The sequence below is a fragment of the Agelaius phoeniceus genome, chromosome Z (assembly GCF_051311805.1).
Source record: "Agelaius phoeniceus isolate bAgePho1 chromosome Z, bAgePho1.hap1, whole genome shotgun sequence".
Lineage (NCBI taxonomy): Eukaryota > Metazoa > Chordata > Aves > Passeriformes > Icteridae > Agelaius > Agelaius phoeniceus.
In genome coordinates, this window is record NC_135303.1 from 55319820 (window position 1) to 55336165 (window position 16346).

Here is a 16346-nt window from a genome sequence, read left to right on the forward strand (position 1 = left end):
GTGACACCCGCGCTTGGCCGGGTGATTGGCTGCGCTCGGGCGCGAAACGTAACGCGGGAAAACCTGGGGCTCGGCCCGGGCTGCGAGCGCGGAGGTAACGCGGCGGTGGCGGCGGCTCCTCCTCGGGCATCGCCGGGACCGGGGCTGCCAGCGGGGCCGGCTTCGCTTCAGAAAGGTGCGGGGACGCTGTGACTGCTTCGCTCCGGGCGCTGCCATGTCCGGGGGCCGCCGCTGACTTGGCGGACCCGCTCGGGGGTGGCCGCGGAGGCGGAGGGGTGCGGAGGGCAAGCCGCCGAGACCACAGGGAGCCGCCGTCCTCAGTAATGAGCGGCTGAGGCGAGCCTGAGCGGCGACAGGTGCCGACGGCCGCGGGACCTCCGTGCAGCTGCACGGCCCATTCCGGGACACGGGCGCGGACTGCGGGGCCCTGCCGCCGCGGATCGCCGTCCTTTCGCTTTCTTTCCCTCCCTTCGCCGCTGCCCGCGAGGGTTCGGCGATGGCGGAGCGGCTCCCGCCGGGCCCCCCCCCGGTGATTTTTTGCCAGGACTCCCCGAAGCGCGTCCTGGTCTCCGTTATCAAAACCACCCCGATCAAGCCCTCCTCGGCTGGGAGTGGGGCCGAGGAGCCGATGCCCGTCCCGCCCGTCCCCACCAGCCCCGGCTTCAGCGACTTCATGGTCTACCCCTGGCGCTGGGGCGAGAACGCGCACAACGTGACCCTCAGCCCCGGCGGCAGCGACAGCACCGCCGGCCCGTCAGCCCTGCCGCCGCCCCGCGGGGGAGCGGGCAGAGTCCCCGGCGGGGACGAGGAGAAGGCGGGGAGCCCGGGGAGCGGCGGGCGGCTCCGGCACCTGAAGGTGAGTGCGCGGCGGGCTGGGGCGGGCGGGCCGCGCGCCTGCGGGGTGACTCCGCGGCGCGCGCCCCTCCCGCGCTTCCGCCCGGGCATTTAAAGTGAAGTCACTTCCGGCAACGGCGCGCGCGCCGCGGGGAAGAGCGGGGGATGGAGCGGCTGCCCGTCCTCCCTCCTTTAAAAAGTAAAAAAATGACCATGAAAAAACCATCCTCGCCGCCGAAAAAAACTCTTGTCTTCTCTCCTCGTGTCTGGAGCGGTTTGTCCCGTTCTGGGCTCCTCGGTACAAGAGAGGCATGGAGCTCCAGGAGTGGGTCCAGTGTATGACAACAAAGATTATTTAGGGACCGGAGCATTTATTTTGTGAGGAAAGGCTGAGGGAGCTGTACCTGTTCAGCCTCAAGAAGAGACGATTTTAATAACGGATATGAGTATTTTACCACGGTGCCAAGAGGATGGAGCTAGGATTTGCTTGTAACAAGCTGGAGGAAAAAAAGGCAGTAGGCAAAAAGTGATACACAGGAAGTTCCACCTCAATATGAGGAGGAATTTTTTTATGTGTTGGTGACCAAGCATAGCACAGGTTGCCCAGAGAGGTTTTGGAGTCTCTGTCCCTGGAGATACTCAAGAACTGTCTAGACACAATCCTGTGCCATGTGCTCTAGAATGACTGTTTGAGTAGGGAGGTTGGAGCAGATGACCCGCTGTGGTCCCTTTCAGCCTGACCAATTCTGTGGTCCTATTGTCAGTTTCCCCCGTGCTCCTGAGCTCATGGTGGTGCCTGCCATCTCCCCTCCTGCACCGGGCCCTTAGGAATGGGCTGGGCACAGTCTGGTGTGGCTCTGTGCTGTCACAACACCATCCTTGGTCATGCCTTCGCTCCAGGGCATGCTGTGCCAGTTGGCCAAACTGCAGGGGGGAGGAAGTGCCTGAGTTTAGTTGCCTCGTTATTTACACCCAGGATGGAATAAGACGCGGCCGTCCAAGAGCAGACACCGTCCGAGACCTGATCAGTGAAGGAGAGCACTCTTCCAGCAGGATACGCTGCAATATTTGCAACAGGGTCTTTCCACGAGAGAAGTCACTGCAAGCCCATAAACGAACTCACACTGGTGAGTAAAAGGAAGGTGTGAATAGCTGGGGAGAGCCACTTAGGAAGCACAAATGAAGGAATTAAATCGCCCCCAAACAAACATAAAGGAACCCCAAAGAACTTAACCTGTTATGATTTTATTGTAACTGCTAAATTAACATACTTTGCTCCCAGTGCTTGTTAGTCAATCAAAGTCTTTGTAACCATATTTGTAGTGGGGAAGTGTAGCAGCAATTTGGGCTATAATAGTATAGCCAAATTGTGTAAACATTTTATCTGTCATAGACTCACTTTTTAAGAAAGACTGTAGTCTTGGGCTTGGTACTCTGTACTTGAGCCTGGTAGCACTTTCTATCCTGATTGCCTCTTTGTGATTTGTTTCCTCCTTGCTGATGTATTTTTCACATCACAATTGAAGTTTTGCTGTAAGAGGTTAGAGTAACTTAAAAAGTGGCAACTTCAGGATTGTCCCAGGAAGTGGGCTTAAATATTGAGAGAAGAGTCTACATGCTTAAAATCACCACCCAGTTGTTTTTTCCCACCACCTAAAATTAATTTTCTGGGGTGGAGGAGATCAGGCTAATTTATTGAACAGTATTTAGAAGGTGATTTGCATTTAAGTTTAAATGTATGATGAACTCACTCAATACTCAACTGAGCTTAAATTGAAGATGATGTTTGGGTTTTTTTTTAAACCAAGCAAATACATTTTATTTCTTCAACATAACACTGTTTGCCATAAAACATGAAAAAATGTAGCTCACAATACAGACACAACCACCAGCACTCTCCTCAAACCAACCAAACAAAATCCCACAAAAGTCCTGGCTGTCACCATCTCCTTCTGACTCAGGTCACTATGACTAATCTAAATAATGATATTAAACAGCATCATTCCTCATTTTTTGGTCAAAATAAACTATTTCACTTGGTCCTGCAATGTGTTGAACTTGTAAGAACTTCTTAACTGAGTAGAGCTTACCCTGTCATTCCTCTGAATTAGTGAGCCATACTCACCCTCATTTTGTTGCCTTCCTGAGGGCGGTGGCATGGCATATCTTTGTGTAGTGTGTGCAGTCAGGTCCACTTGAGGAAGGAGACACCTGCTACCTTTGTTCTCTTTGTTGCAGTTTGCATGGAGAACTCTTCCTTGATCACTGATTTAAGAAAACTTAAATCTGGAATAAGTTTCTCATGCAGCCTTCATCATTATAACTTTTCTTAAACATGAGCTATTTCTCCTAATGAGATAATTCTATAACCTTGCAGTGATGTTGACCTCAGGTTATTTTACCCTAGTTCAGGCTATGGTAAGGATAAAATGTTTCTGGTTATAACCTGAATCCAATACAATCCTTGTATTACTGAATCCAATTACTTGTCCATATTTCTTGCTTTTTATCTGCACAGTTTTACAAAACTTATGTAGTGCTATCTAGCAGTCTTAAATCAGGAAATATGACAAGGAAAAGTACAATTTTTTTTTCTCTTCAGAAATAAGTGTATTGTTCAGTAGCATAGAGCATGCACTTCTAAGTACACCAGGATTTTTTAAGTAGATGCAAGTTTCTGAAGCCAGGGACCACTGCTGGTTACTATGACACTTCTAGTCATCTTTCATAAATCTCTTCTGTTACTACTTTTAGGTGAAAGGCCTTATTTATGTGATTACCCAGATTGTGGGAAAGCCTTTGTACAGAGTGGGCAGCTCAAAACTCACCAGCGTCTCCACACAGGAGAGAAGCCTTTTGTCTGCTCAGAGAATGGTAAGTCATCAGAGAACGATTTGCAGCTTTCTGGGGTCAGACTAATATTGGGAATGTATGCGTGTTAACATGGCAAAAGCTTTGGAGTTTAAATTTGGTGGAACTTTTAGGGAAGGGAAGAGCCCTGCAGAATCTGCCTAATTCTGCAAGTATGTATCTACGGATTGCATACATTCTCTGTCAGTGGATACTAATGTATAAAATAATGACGGGGGCGTGTTACGAACCTAGAGCCTTTGGTTTTCAACAAAACCTAGGGGTTTTGTGAATGAGGAAGGGTGGATTCAGTGCCATTTCCATCCCACAGATGCTACACTTTCTTTGGTTGGCTGCTTTCTGTAACACGTTCTTCATTGTCACTCTGTGTTTTTTTTAAGGCTGCTTAAGCAGATTCACACATGCAAACCGTCATTGTCCCAAACATCCCTATGCCCGACTGAAGAGGGAAGAACTCACAGACAGGCTGAGAAAGAAGGAGACAGCTGACAATAAAGCTGTGGCCGAGTGGCTAGCAAAGTAAGTTTCCTCATCTTTCTCAAAATACTTAAAAGAGTGGTCTAACACAGCATTCATTCTTTGGGATAGTTAAACCCCAAGAAAGCAAAACTAAATGTTCTTCCAGTACACATCAGCACAGCCTTGCCTCTCCTTAAAGTATTATGAACTCCTGGTCAAGACCAAGTTCTTGAGACTTTTTTCTTACAGTTTTGTTTTGTGTTTGCTCTCTGCTTAAATACCTTTTTTTTTGCTTGATCAACACCTGCTAATACTTTATTAGCTAGTGCTACAGTTTTGCTGAATTTGCATTTGTATGAGGGGTACTGTATGTCTAGGAAGACATGCCTGCTGAGAATACCATGGAGACAAGAAATCTGTCACAGATGTTCACTTGGGCACTTCACATTGAAAATACTGAGTAAAGAAGCTTTCTGACAGCTTAAATACTACCATATAAGGGCTGAAAGGTAAAGCCAAGTGCAATGCCCAGTTCAATGCAAGCTAGTATTTGGGAGGTTTTTGCCCATTTTGAATTGGTGGTGTGCGAGTCAATTGTTGTGTGTATTTTACAAGTATTCCTCACGTTTGATGTTATAGATACTGGGAGACTAGAGAGCAGCGTGCTCCTGCTTTGAAGACCAAAGCAATCCAGAAAACAGATCAGGAACAGCAGGACCCAATGGAGTATCTTCAGTCTGATGAAGAGGACGATGAAGAGAAAAACAGTGCTCATTCAGCTGCCCGCCACCGTCGCCTCCAGGAGCAGCGTGAACGCATGCATGGCGCGCTGGCGCTCATTGAGCTGGCAAACTTAGCTGTGGCACCCCTGCGACAGTAGATAGGAGGAGCAGTCTCTGCCCATTAAAAATGTACTTTCTGGTGTTACTTAACCAGTTAGATCCCAAGCATAAGCTAAGCACCTTATTTGCTTATAATAGGCTGCTATTCTGTAGAATTTATGAAGAATGTTGTTGCCCCATAACATGGGGTAAGAGAATTGCACTTTTGATAGGGTAGAAGACAGATGTAAAATTTCTAAGTATTTTGTAAATATGGGACTGCATAAGGCAGGGTTGATAAATTTATGTGTCATGGAAAGCTAGATTTTTGCAAGGTTAACTCATTTATCTGAAGCAGATTTCACAGGAAACACTTTCTGAATAAAGTGTTCACAATTAGCAGGATGGTACATGTGGCCAAAGATGGCTGACAAAAAAAGTATTTATCTGACTATCTAGCAAAGTGATGAGTCTGGGGATATTGTTAAAACAGCAATGAAACCATGTTTTTCTAATGTCAGTATATCTATACCTAGCATCTCCAAGGTGAAGGGCAGAGTTTAGTTATCTCAACTTGTACAGGGAAAGAAAATGCTTCATGCAGGGAATATCTTCACTGTGACTGCCCAAGGTATGAGGCTTGACTTTGCTGCTTCACATTTTTTTGATTTGATTTCAGCAGAATCTCTTGGTAGCACTTGTTATTCCTAACATGTGTAGTTGGGAAGTTTTGCACATTGTTTTATCTGAAAATGATTAGTCTTGCAAAGTCTAGAAAAAGGTAAAGAACTGGTAATATTTTTTTCAGGTATTTGGGCCCTTTAGTGATTTGGCACTTGATTTTGTTAATAAAAGGGTTATTTACAGGGTGGTATGAATTTGTAGTAAACTATTCTAGGTCTTCTATTAGCAAACACTAAGTTTTAAAGCATTGCTTTTATAATGATTAGCAAATAGAAGCCTCAATACTTACTGTGCATAAAGCCACCTTACTGCTTTAGTCCAGCATAACATGCCAATTTTTTGTTCACTAACCATAGCACAGCTATAAAGTAAACACTGCAGAAAAGTATTCACTATACAAATAGAAAATAGGCTTCCAAAGGTAGTTACAAGTGTGTTAACAGTGTGATTTCATATATTTCCCAAATAAATGAAGTTGCAGAATGCTGCCTAGTACTCAGATGCTGATATAAAATGTTTAACAGGGTATCTTGTCACTTTGTGAATGTTATGTACTTTCAGTAGCATTGTCTCACAGTGATCTTTTACCATATTTTGCTTTGAAGGCAGCCAGAGATTCCTAATATACTAACAAAACTTTGTTTTCAGATTGGACTTTTTGTGTGTGATTTTGTTGTCAGTTGTTGTTGTTGTTAAGCTACTGCTTATGGGGATATTAATAATGTGTATTTACTGACCTGCTTGCTTTAACTTCTTCCCCTTGTTGGAAGTCAGGAAATTTAGATGAGAAGGGAAGTCTCTTTCCCTCTTGCTTGAACTGAAAAGGAAGAAAACATTTTGTCAATCACTTGATGTAGGCTGACCAGATGCATACAGCTGTCCCAGAAAAGTAGAGTGGTTTTATATCTGAAACTGCAGCTGTTGAAGTATGTTCTCTGATAACCTTTTGTGGTTGAAAATCTCATTAATCCAGTTTGTTTAAATCCTGTGTCGATGCACTTAACTAAAAAGTAATTGAATAATTTAAAAAAAGAAAGTGTCTTTCATTGATTGTAAATAATTTTGCACCAGTGATACGGTTTAACTTTTGTTTCAGCTTCTGAAAAAAATAGGAAACACTAGTCATATAAGGCTTCTTTGCCTATGTAAAACTGGTAATTCATTCGTGTATGTAGGTTTTGGGTTTCTAAAAAATATTAAGTGCTTCTGACTGTTCATCTGGCTTCATGTGAATAGTCTGATCCCAAAATGAGCCCTGAACATACATCTGTTGTAATTCTGAATCATAACTCAGAATTGCTCCCGAGCAGTATTTCACGGGGCAGAAGACTGTAATTAGCAGCCACTTGCAGACTGGAATATTACTTCATCAGGTTTGGTTGTGGATTTTTTGGTGGGGTTTTTTTGTTGTTGTTGTTGTTGGGTTTGAGGTCTTCAAATTTCTTTTTTCAGTCAGCCAGAATATTTCCTCAGGTCTTTGAAGTATGACAAGTACACTGGATTGTACTTTGCCATAGACAAAATTCAGACAGCTGAAGCAGTTTTCGATCATGACAAGTTTAGGGTAAAATACCAAGTTAAAAAAGCAAAGATGGGTTGTGGAAGACTGCTTTTTGTTTTATTAAGTGATTACATACAAGAAATTGTTTGGTTCTTTGAAAGATTTAAGTTGTAGTTTGGCGTGAGTTAAAAGCAGAAGAGTTGATGTGCTGTCATTCTAATAGATGCTTTGAATAAAAACTTGATTTAATTTTCAGGTTTAATGTGTGCTGTTTGGTAATTATTAAATACTCAGCCTCTTCCTTGTTTCTGACAGCCCGGCTTGTTGGAGAGAAGGTTAAAGGTGTTTATTTTCCCTGTCCCTTGAAATCTGACACAAGTAAACCACCCGAGGCAAATTGTTTTTTAATTTCAGGAACTTGGGAGAATCCCTCCCTCCGCGCGGAGCTCAGGCCGAGCTCTGGGGGTGCTGAGGGCTGGCTGCACCAGGGTCCCCGCGGGGTTCAGCCCTCTCCCTTCCGCGGGCGGGCTCCAGAGGCCCCGCTTTGCCGCCGGCCTGGTTTAACAGCACGGCCGGGCGCTCTGGGGGCCGGGCTGCCGCGGCCCCGGCCGGCCGGAGGCCCCGCGCGGTGCCCGCCCCGCCGCCGCCGAGTCCCGTGGGCCGCTCTGGCGGGGCTCCCCGGCCCTGGCGGCGGCAGCGCCCCCGGCAGGCGAGGCGAGGCGCGGCGCCGCTCCAGACCCGCCCGCGGGGCCGCCGCGGCCGGACCCGGGGCCGCCGCCGCCGTCTGGGGACGGGCCGGGGAGCAGGAGGAGGAGCGGCGTCCCCACGGCCACCCTGGTGCAAACCCGCGGTGCGGCCCTGCTCGCCGCCGCTCGTCGCCGCCATGAGCGCCGGGCAGGCCGCGGGGGAGGAGGCGGACGCCGTCGCCGCTTCCCCGACACTTCCCAGGGTGCTCTCGGCGCTCTTCTACGGGACGTGCTCTTTCCTCACCGTGCTGGTCAACAAGGCGCTCCTCAGCGCCTACAGGTGAGCGCCGGGGCGGAGCGGGCGGCCCCCAGCCGCGGGTGCCTGTACGGCCGGTGCCGGGCGATGCCGGGCTCTGTCCCTGCCCGGCGGAGAAGCCTTCCCGTTCCTGTTCCCCTTCCCGGTGGCGTGACCCTCGGGCGTCCGTGCAGCTCGGGATCCCGAGCCAGCTGGTGGGTAATGTGCTGGAAGCAGGGCTGGTTTCTCCAATCTGGGACTCTACCCGTGCCCAGTATGTACCAGTTCTGCAGCACCGCCCGACGGCAGGCACAGTTCCGACTACACCCGTCTTTTCCTGCGGGTCTTTTCGCTATTCCCAGAGGATCGCACTACTTGAGACACCCGTGAGGGAAACAGCGTATCCTCTAACTGTTCCTGCTGAACAGTATCTTTCTTCCAGCATCTTTCCTTTCTGAGGCAGCCAAAAACGAAAAGTGAAACTCGTAAAATGGCTTGATCGTAAAAACACTGAGAGATTCAGTCCTTGACTTGATGGTGCTAATTCCCATATGGAATCCTGGTGATAATTAGAATCTTCTACCACTGTAAAGCAACAGCATTAACTGCACCCCTCTTACACTGCACTTTACTCTTAGTCTTGCAGCTGACGGAAATAGGAACTTGGGCATTCATCTCCAAGTCATACTTTTCCCATCTAGATGTATATACTTGTTGGACTTCAATCATCCTTGTGGGTCCCTTCTGACTCAGGATATTCTATGATTCTATATTGTCCTGTGACTGTCATTTTTGTCACCAGTAACATGTTTTACTTGAAATCTTTGCTCTGTTTTTGCTATGGTTTAGCTCATCTTGAATCAAAATAAGAAAAAGAAAAACCAAAATAAGAAGAAAGTTAAAAAGCCAAATGTCATTTTCTAACATTCAGTGCTATTTGAACATATAGCAGTTGTATTTAATATGTCTCATAAATTGTACATGGTGCAAGTTGAGATTTTATTTTATAGTACTTTTTATCCTACGGACTGCAGCTCCCTGAAGGTCCCTAGCATACATCTAGCACATCTGCATGAGATAATCGAGTACAGTATGTCCATCAGTAAGCCTAAGTTTTGTATTAAGACCTTACAGCATTGCTGGAAGTATTTAGGCCTCTGCAAATCACAAATGTCTGCAGAAATCTGTAGTACAGATGGGCAAACTCTCCATCTTTATGTGGGGGAGCTGTAAATACTAAACAAAAGGCAGTTTAAGTGTCACATGATTATAAATGGAAGTCCTGCTATTTTTTATGTTTTTCCTGCCCCCAATACTTCTGTTTCCCTGATCTCTTTTGCTATCAATTGCTCCTAACTCTGTGTTAGGACTGTAGGGCTCTTATGGCCTTTTTGCTGTGAGTCAGTGTGTTTGTTTCTTTTGTCAATGCTTTGTTCCCATTTCAATTATGTTAATATTAGATGTACATTTCTCGCCACACTAAGTAGGAGAACTGCAGCTTCTGCAAACGTCATGAAGTTCAACAAGGCCAAGTACAAGGTCCTGCACCTGGATTGAGGCAATCCTAGGCACAAATATAGTGTGTATGGAGAATGGGTCAAGACTAGCCCTGGGGAGAAGGACTTGGGGGTGCTTGTGGTAAAAAGCTGAATATGAACCAGCACCGTGTGTTTGCAGCTCAGAAACTCAACCACCTGGGCTGCATCAGAAGAGGTGAGGCCAGCAGGGGAAGGAAGGGGATTCTGTGCCCCTGCTCCGGTGAGACCCTACCTGTAATAATGCATCCAGGTCTTGGACCCCCCAACTCAAAGACATGGACCTGTTGGAACTAGTCCAGAGGAGGCCACTAATCACAGTGGCTCTGATCGCAGGATGGCAGCACCCCTCCTGTGAAGACAGGCTGAGAGAGACAGGGTTGTTCAGCCTGGAGAAGGTTCCAGGAAGACCTTATTGTGGCTTTCCAGTACCTAAAGGGAAGAGCTCAAGAAGGACTTTTGAGAAGGCCATGTAGTGATAATACAAAGGGAAGTGGACTTAAGCTGAAAGAGGGGAGGTCTAGATTGACACTAGGAAGAAATTCTTTACTGTGAGAGGGGTGAGGCACTGGAGTAAGTTGTCCAGAGAGGCTGTGGGCTCCTCATCCCTAGAGATGACCAATCATCAAGAGCAGTCTGGATGGGGCTTTGAGCAACATGGAGTAGTGGAAAGTGTCCCTGCTCATGGCAGAAGGTTTGGAGCTAGATGATCTTTAAGGTCCCTTCCAACCTAAACCTTTCTGTGACTCTATCTATGCTTTCAGCTAAAGCCAACTGAAGGGTTATAGTAGGAATGTAGCTAGTTTAGTAGACAATAGATGTTTCTACAACATTTACCTAAGAACTTGATTTTGACAAAAACATATTGCTAGTATGTTTGGATTGTAGAGATAAGCTTCCATGTTAGAGCAAATGCAAGATGTTTTAGTTACTATCCCATCTCAGGATTTAAAATGTATATGTGAAGCTACTCAAGAAATGATGCATTAAGAGTTCTTTAAGTGTGTTACCTTCAGTTACGAGTAGTCCCCAAACAGCTAGCAGTTCAGAATTGATCAACTGTACATACATGGGCTGTATCATTTGGGCTTCAGAAATAAAATATTTCTACTACATTAAGTGTAGTCCTGAACTCTTCTTAAACACAGGGCAGTCATCCTCATGTTTAATTGTTGAATTTGGTTTTAAAATTTAACTTTTTTATTTTTCCTAATTACTTATTTCCATTCCTCAGTACTAAATATCTGTTCATGCTTTTCAGCTTCCCGTCACCAATGTTTCTTGGAATTGGACAGGTATGTTCACAAGTAAAGCATACTAAAAGTATTCATTATTTTTTAAGTTAAACTAATGATAATAGAGGTAGATTTTAGGGGGCAAAATCACAGTTACAGTGAACTGCTTGTCTTCTGGATTAGATACACTTTAAGGAACTGTAATTTGTTTCATTGAAAACAGGCAACTTTGAGCTTGAGTAAAAATTATTGCCTGGAAAGACTGGAATGCTATTTAATTCTCCTTGAAAAGTTCAGTAATTAAGGAATCTGGCCTTCAAAACTGTCCAGCTTTGTTCTAGCAAATGCATACATTCTGTGAGGGTCCTTGAGCCTTTGTGGACTGCATGCAGAGATATTGCCCCTGTTTGTAGCCAAACCATTAATTTCCTCATAAATTTCTCCCCATTTCCCAGCAGTTTTCCAGTAGGACCAGTGCAAAATTTTTATTCTTTCTTGCTTTATTTGCCCATGGGTAAGTTGGAGTATGGCAGCAGAAATGTTTGTTGTTGGGAGACATTGTAATAAAACCAAAGTTCAAATGCTTGTGGACTGGGTCCATAAAGAAGAATGTGTCACTGCAGAGGGATCACTGATAAAGACTGAGCCTTGAAGCAAGTGTTATTTAGGCAAAAACATTTTATAGGGAATTTGCTTTCTGCCAAGGCTGCACGGCAGGGGGTAGTGAGGAAGTATTGAAAACAGGGTACCGCAAGTCTGACATCTCTGCTGTTAGGTGCTAGAGAGAGTGAAATGTCTTGTAAAGACTTTGTGATGTGATAGAGAGTTTTACATACCCAGACAGCTCAAGGAACCATAGAACATGTTTCAGTGAAAGGCTTGAAAATGTGGCAATAATTCATGTCTTGATGTGGCTTTTTTCTTTGTAGAAAAAAGAAAAAGAGTCTTTGCAGAATCAAAGACTTAATGACATTTCCATTTTTTTGTTGACAGATCCTTCCAAGATTTTTGTGAACATTATATAAAGTACATATGATACGATATAATGCTTTAGTCTGCAGAACATGACTCCACCTCATCCTCTAGATAGTTGATTGCTCTATTTTCATATTAGGAAAATTTGACCCTTTGTTTTGACTCCCTGGAGCAGCATTAACACCTGTGATATATCATTGCTCAGATACTCTTCTTCATTCTGTCTACATCTTTACTATTTCTTCCTCATGTTGTCAACAGATTGATCAATGCCCATCTTCCATGTTGCATTACCAAAAAAAAGTTTTGGGAGTTGTTCTGCAGACTAAACTATTCTCTGAGTAAAAATTTCACGGTTTATCTGGGGTTGTGTCCTATTTTATTTTCTCAACTCCTTCTCAGCATGCATTGTTTCACAGAATGCCACTAATTTTCTTCAGGATAGTAAAGTATATTTGTGTATTTTACTTTTAAATAAATAGCTGGTAAAATTGTTTCAATAAGAGCAAAATTATTTCAATTTGTTAATTTCATTCTGTGCTGTTCTTTTAAAGAAATACATAAAACCTAGCATTTGTCAAATTCATATAAAGATTTTGTCTTTGAAGCAGTTTTTTCATTCATACATTACAATTTTGCTCTTGCATGACTTCTCATTTTTTCTTTTTGTTTAGATGGCCACCACTATACTTATCTTGTATGTGTCAAAACTAAATAAGATTGTTCACTTCCCTGATTTTGACAAAAGTATACCTGTGAAGGTAAGGATCACATACGTCATAGTATTAATAGGAAAGAGTTACTTCTTATAGTAGCATTCTTTCTTATGGAGACAAGAAAAACATTTGCATTTCTTTTTCAAATGGGATTCTTTGCATCATTGTTTCATTTAAAAATTGATTTGATAATTTTAATTTCTCTGTAATATTCTAGTTTGGGCAATAGATATAAACTCTGTTTGCAGAGAAATCATTGCAATTTAGTTATGCAGCACATGGGAAGGTTGCTTTACCTTTATATAGCAGGATGAAATCTTCCACATTTCTGAAAGGTTTTTCTGGATATAGCTCTCTGTGGGATCAATGGGAGATAGGTGTTTGTGAAAGACTTTTGAACACAGCATAAAAAGAGGAAGGCTGCTTGGAAATATGAATGAAGCATGTGATAGTAGAAAAAATAGTAGAAAAGTAATGTGTTAGATGAGAAACCAGAACAATAGCTGACTCCCAGTACAACATTTACGTTCCATAGGAGGGGCTAAAATAATGCCCACTGAAAATACTGATGGTGGCGACTAGCTGCATTATACAGACCTTAAATGTATATGGTCTAAAGAGGCAGGATAGAACAAATGTGACAGGACCTCCTCAGTTACCTCAGTTTGGGAACTAGAATGTGAAATTAGTACAGCAACAATCCTCAAAGATTTTTGCATCTATGCAATGTTGTTGGAATGTTTCTTCGATGCATTAGCCTGTGTGTTTATGTCTTGTTGCAGGTTATCAGTTGTGTTTGCTCCAGGACACAAGGAATGTTCCCAGCCCTGCTGCAGGGATCAGATAGCATAGTTTTTCAAGCCCACATCTTTACTGCAGAATGTCTTGTCTTCCTGTCAGTGTGAGGTTTACAATGGATGTCTCACAGATATGTTCATTCTTAATGCATGTTGAAATCATTGGCATTTCTACATGTACAAGTCTTGGAGGAGAATCCATGGTATTATTCATAAAATGGACAATCCTTCTTTATTATTCCAGAATAAGAAAGAAAGTTTCCCCATGGGTAGCTTTGAGTTCCATGTATAAACAACTCATTGAGACCTTGAGAAGTTTCTTCCCTCCATCCCCACAAGTCCTGCTGTGCTTCCTCTCTGCTGTTGTCTTCGCTTTAACTTATATACAAAGGCATTAAAAAAATACAGCATGTATTTTCTTTATCCTAATAATACCTGTTGTTTGGAAGATTTTGCTGGATAGGCTGGGAGCAGTCAGCATTTTAGCATCTAGGACATGTACACTGTTTGTGGTGTTGGATTTGACTAGTCATAGTGAATCAGCTGGATTGCCCATTGTTGATTTCTCTACTTTTTAAGGAACCCTTAGTCCAACTCCTTATCCTTTTGTCAACTTTTGCTATGGCACTAAGATAACCATTACTTTTCACTCCTCAACTGGTAAATGTCTTCAGTGCATTCAGCTAGAGTTTTAAAGTAGTGAAATGCTTATTTTACTGATGAAACTTTGAAGTTCCTGACCCCTTTTAAATAAATGATTCACTGATCTCTGCTGTTATGCTGGATGTTGTAATTTTGTCTTTACAATTGAATGAATTTCAGAGGAAAGATAATATAATATCTGCTCTGTTTTCAGCCTATAAATTAAATGAACCAAAATGTTCTAAATAAAAGTCTGCAGATGAGACTGTGCGTTACAAAATTTTTGCAAACTTAGGCCAACAGGCTGAATATTTATTGTTACTCATACTCCTGCTTTCTTTATACTCCTGTTTACTTTTACTGTGACTTTCACTTAAAAGTTAACTTCCATTGACTATCAACTTTTACTTCACTTTTTTCTCTCTTGCTGTGGAAGAAACACAGCATTTTTAACATAGATTAAATACACCCTACTCCTCTGTATGCTTTTCCAGCAAGGTTTAAAAATGAATAGCCTTTGACTTTAGTGTCCTCCAAAGCGTCCCTGTTTAGAAACCAGAGCAACTATTACACATTAGGATAGAGGATTTATTATGTCTTTCTGCCATCTCAGCCCCTCTTGACTGATAGTGAATGGGACCAAATGTACACACTGCCTTTGTCCCCATTGATTACCTTGGCTGGCTTAAATCTTCTGCAAATTCCAACCTTATCCATTCTGTGATAATGTAATTTTTTCTGTAAAAGGAAAATTAATGGCTTTGAATTGCAGCTGATAATTGTAGGGATTAATGTATTCTTGTACATTTTCTTAAGGCTCATAAGTTCCATTATTTTTTCTCTATATTGTGTTATGGACTATAGATTTCTGTGCAAGTCAGTCTCTTTGCTGGTTTAATTTACTCATAGTTAAATTTACTCATAATTACTCAAAGTTTAATTTACTCATAATTACTTAACTTTCCTTTCTAGTATCTTACAAAGCAAATTTTTTGGGTTAATCTAAAATGTTGCAACTTCCAGCTGTATTAGTATGTGTGGAATATGTAGAAGAGCACAGCATACTTATAGTTTATTAACTTTTTTATTCTACCTCTTCAGTTGATTATTTAGATACTGTTGTTATTATTACCTTTATATCTAAAATTAAATGTTAAAATGGATATTTATCTGAGGATTATAGTAATTAGAATAAGAGTGATTAACATTTACTCTAAATGGATTCTAAGTCTCATTAGTGGTAAATTGCAACTCTTCTAATGACATCAATGAAGCTGTGGTCATGACCAGTCACATAAATAGGAGCTGCAGATGAGCTTGCAGCTTAGTTATCTTTTTTCCTGTTGAAAAACCCCTCTTTCTTCGTAAAAGTACATCTGATATGACAGGTATCAAATTCTATCAAGTAAAGTTCCTCAACAGTACTTCTAAACAAAATAATCTGAGTTATGCTTTTAATTTTATCACAGTTATTTCCTCTGCCTCTGATTTATGTTGGAAACCACTTAAGTGGATTATCAAGTACCAGCAAACTCAGGTACAGTAAGTAGAAGTTATAAGTAGACCCTTTGGATTTTACCCTTTTCTCTTGTGGGGTAAAAAAGAAACACTAAAGAAGAGCATTGTCTGGAGTCTTAAATCCATGTGGTGTCTGTCTGTCTGCCTGTCTGTCTAAACCCCTGGTACTGTTATTAAATTTTTACACAAACATTTGACCAGTTTACAAGTTGTCTACTTCCTTTAAGGGGAGTTTAGCCAGTCCTGTATTGACATAAAATCACAATACTCCCATGTAACCATGAAAGTGCTTACACTTCTGCCTCACACCCAAGCATCTAGCTTTTCCTGGGTGTCTTAACCAGAGAGTTGGAAAACTGTGTTTCTGAAGGAAGAAGCATAAGGAAAATGTTTGTATCATGGTGTCATGGCAGATATTTAGGAATCACCAAGAGATGAAAAACTACTGTGTAGTGGGGTGGTGGTGATGCGTGGGGAGGTGGTGGTTGTCAGGGAGTGCTGCTGAAGAGTGCCTTGACTCCCATGTGCCTGTAAGCTTAGACTCATGAGAGTTGCTTCCATGCTAGTGCTAAAGAGGTGCAAGCAATGCAGATAGAATGAATGACTGTATTTTCTGTGGAAGACAAGCATAGAAGCATGGTGGCTGCACCAGGACTGGAGCATACAGCTAGAGGATACAGCAGGATACACCACTACCATTGTGGTGGTTTTTTTATGTTGTTGCAGGCTTCTGAAGGTTTGGTACTAAGCTAAACCAAAACAGAATTTTGCAGGTTT

The 16346-nt window shown here is 42.9% G+C and overlaps 2 protein-coding genes and 1 long non-coding RNA gene across 3 annotated transcripts in view; 2 read left to right on the forward strand and 1 right to left on the reverse strand.

Annotated features, from left to right (window-relative positions):
• Positions 1 to 7425, forward strand: ZNF367 (zinc finger protein 367). Its single transcript, XM_054652733.2, has 5 exons — positions 1 to 856; positions 1811 to 1961; positions 3589 to 3708; positions 4086 to 4224; positions 4804 to 7425. The coding sequence occupies exons 1-5, from the start codon at positions 497 to 499 to the stop codon at positions 5042 to 5044; spliced, it is 1011 nt and encodes a 336-aa protein (XP_054508708.2). The 5' UTR covers positions 1 to 496; the 3' UTR covers positions 5045 to 7425.
• LOC143691994 (uncharacterized) lies at positions 2064 to 8445 on the reverse strand. Its single transcript, XR_013179839.1, has 2 exons — positions 8161 to 8445; positions 2064 to 6486 (listed from the first exon to the last, which is right to left on the reverse strand). It is a non-coding gene; the product is annotated as an uncharacterized LOC143691994 (long non-coding RNA).
• Positions 7759 to 16346, forward strand: part of SLC35D2 (solute carrier family 35 member D2) — a 23780-nt gene continuing 15192 nt past the window's right edge. Inside the window, exons 1-4 of the mRNA XM_054652265.2 lie at positions 7759 to 8196; positions 10948 to 10981; positions 12571 to 12657; positions 15521 to 15588. Coding sequence (XP_054508240.1) covers positions 8054 to 8196; positions 10948 to 10981; positions 12571 to 12657; positions 15521 to 15588 — 332 coding nt within the window. The 5' untranslated portion in view covers positions 7759 to 8053. The remainder of the gene's footprint in view (positions 8197 to 10947; positions 10982 to 12570; positions 12658 to 15520; positions 15589 to 16346) is intronic.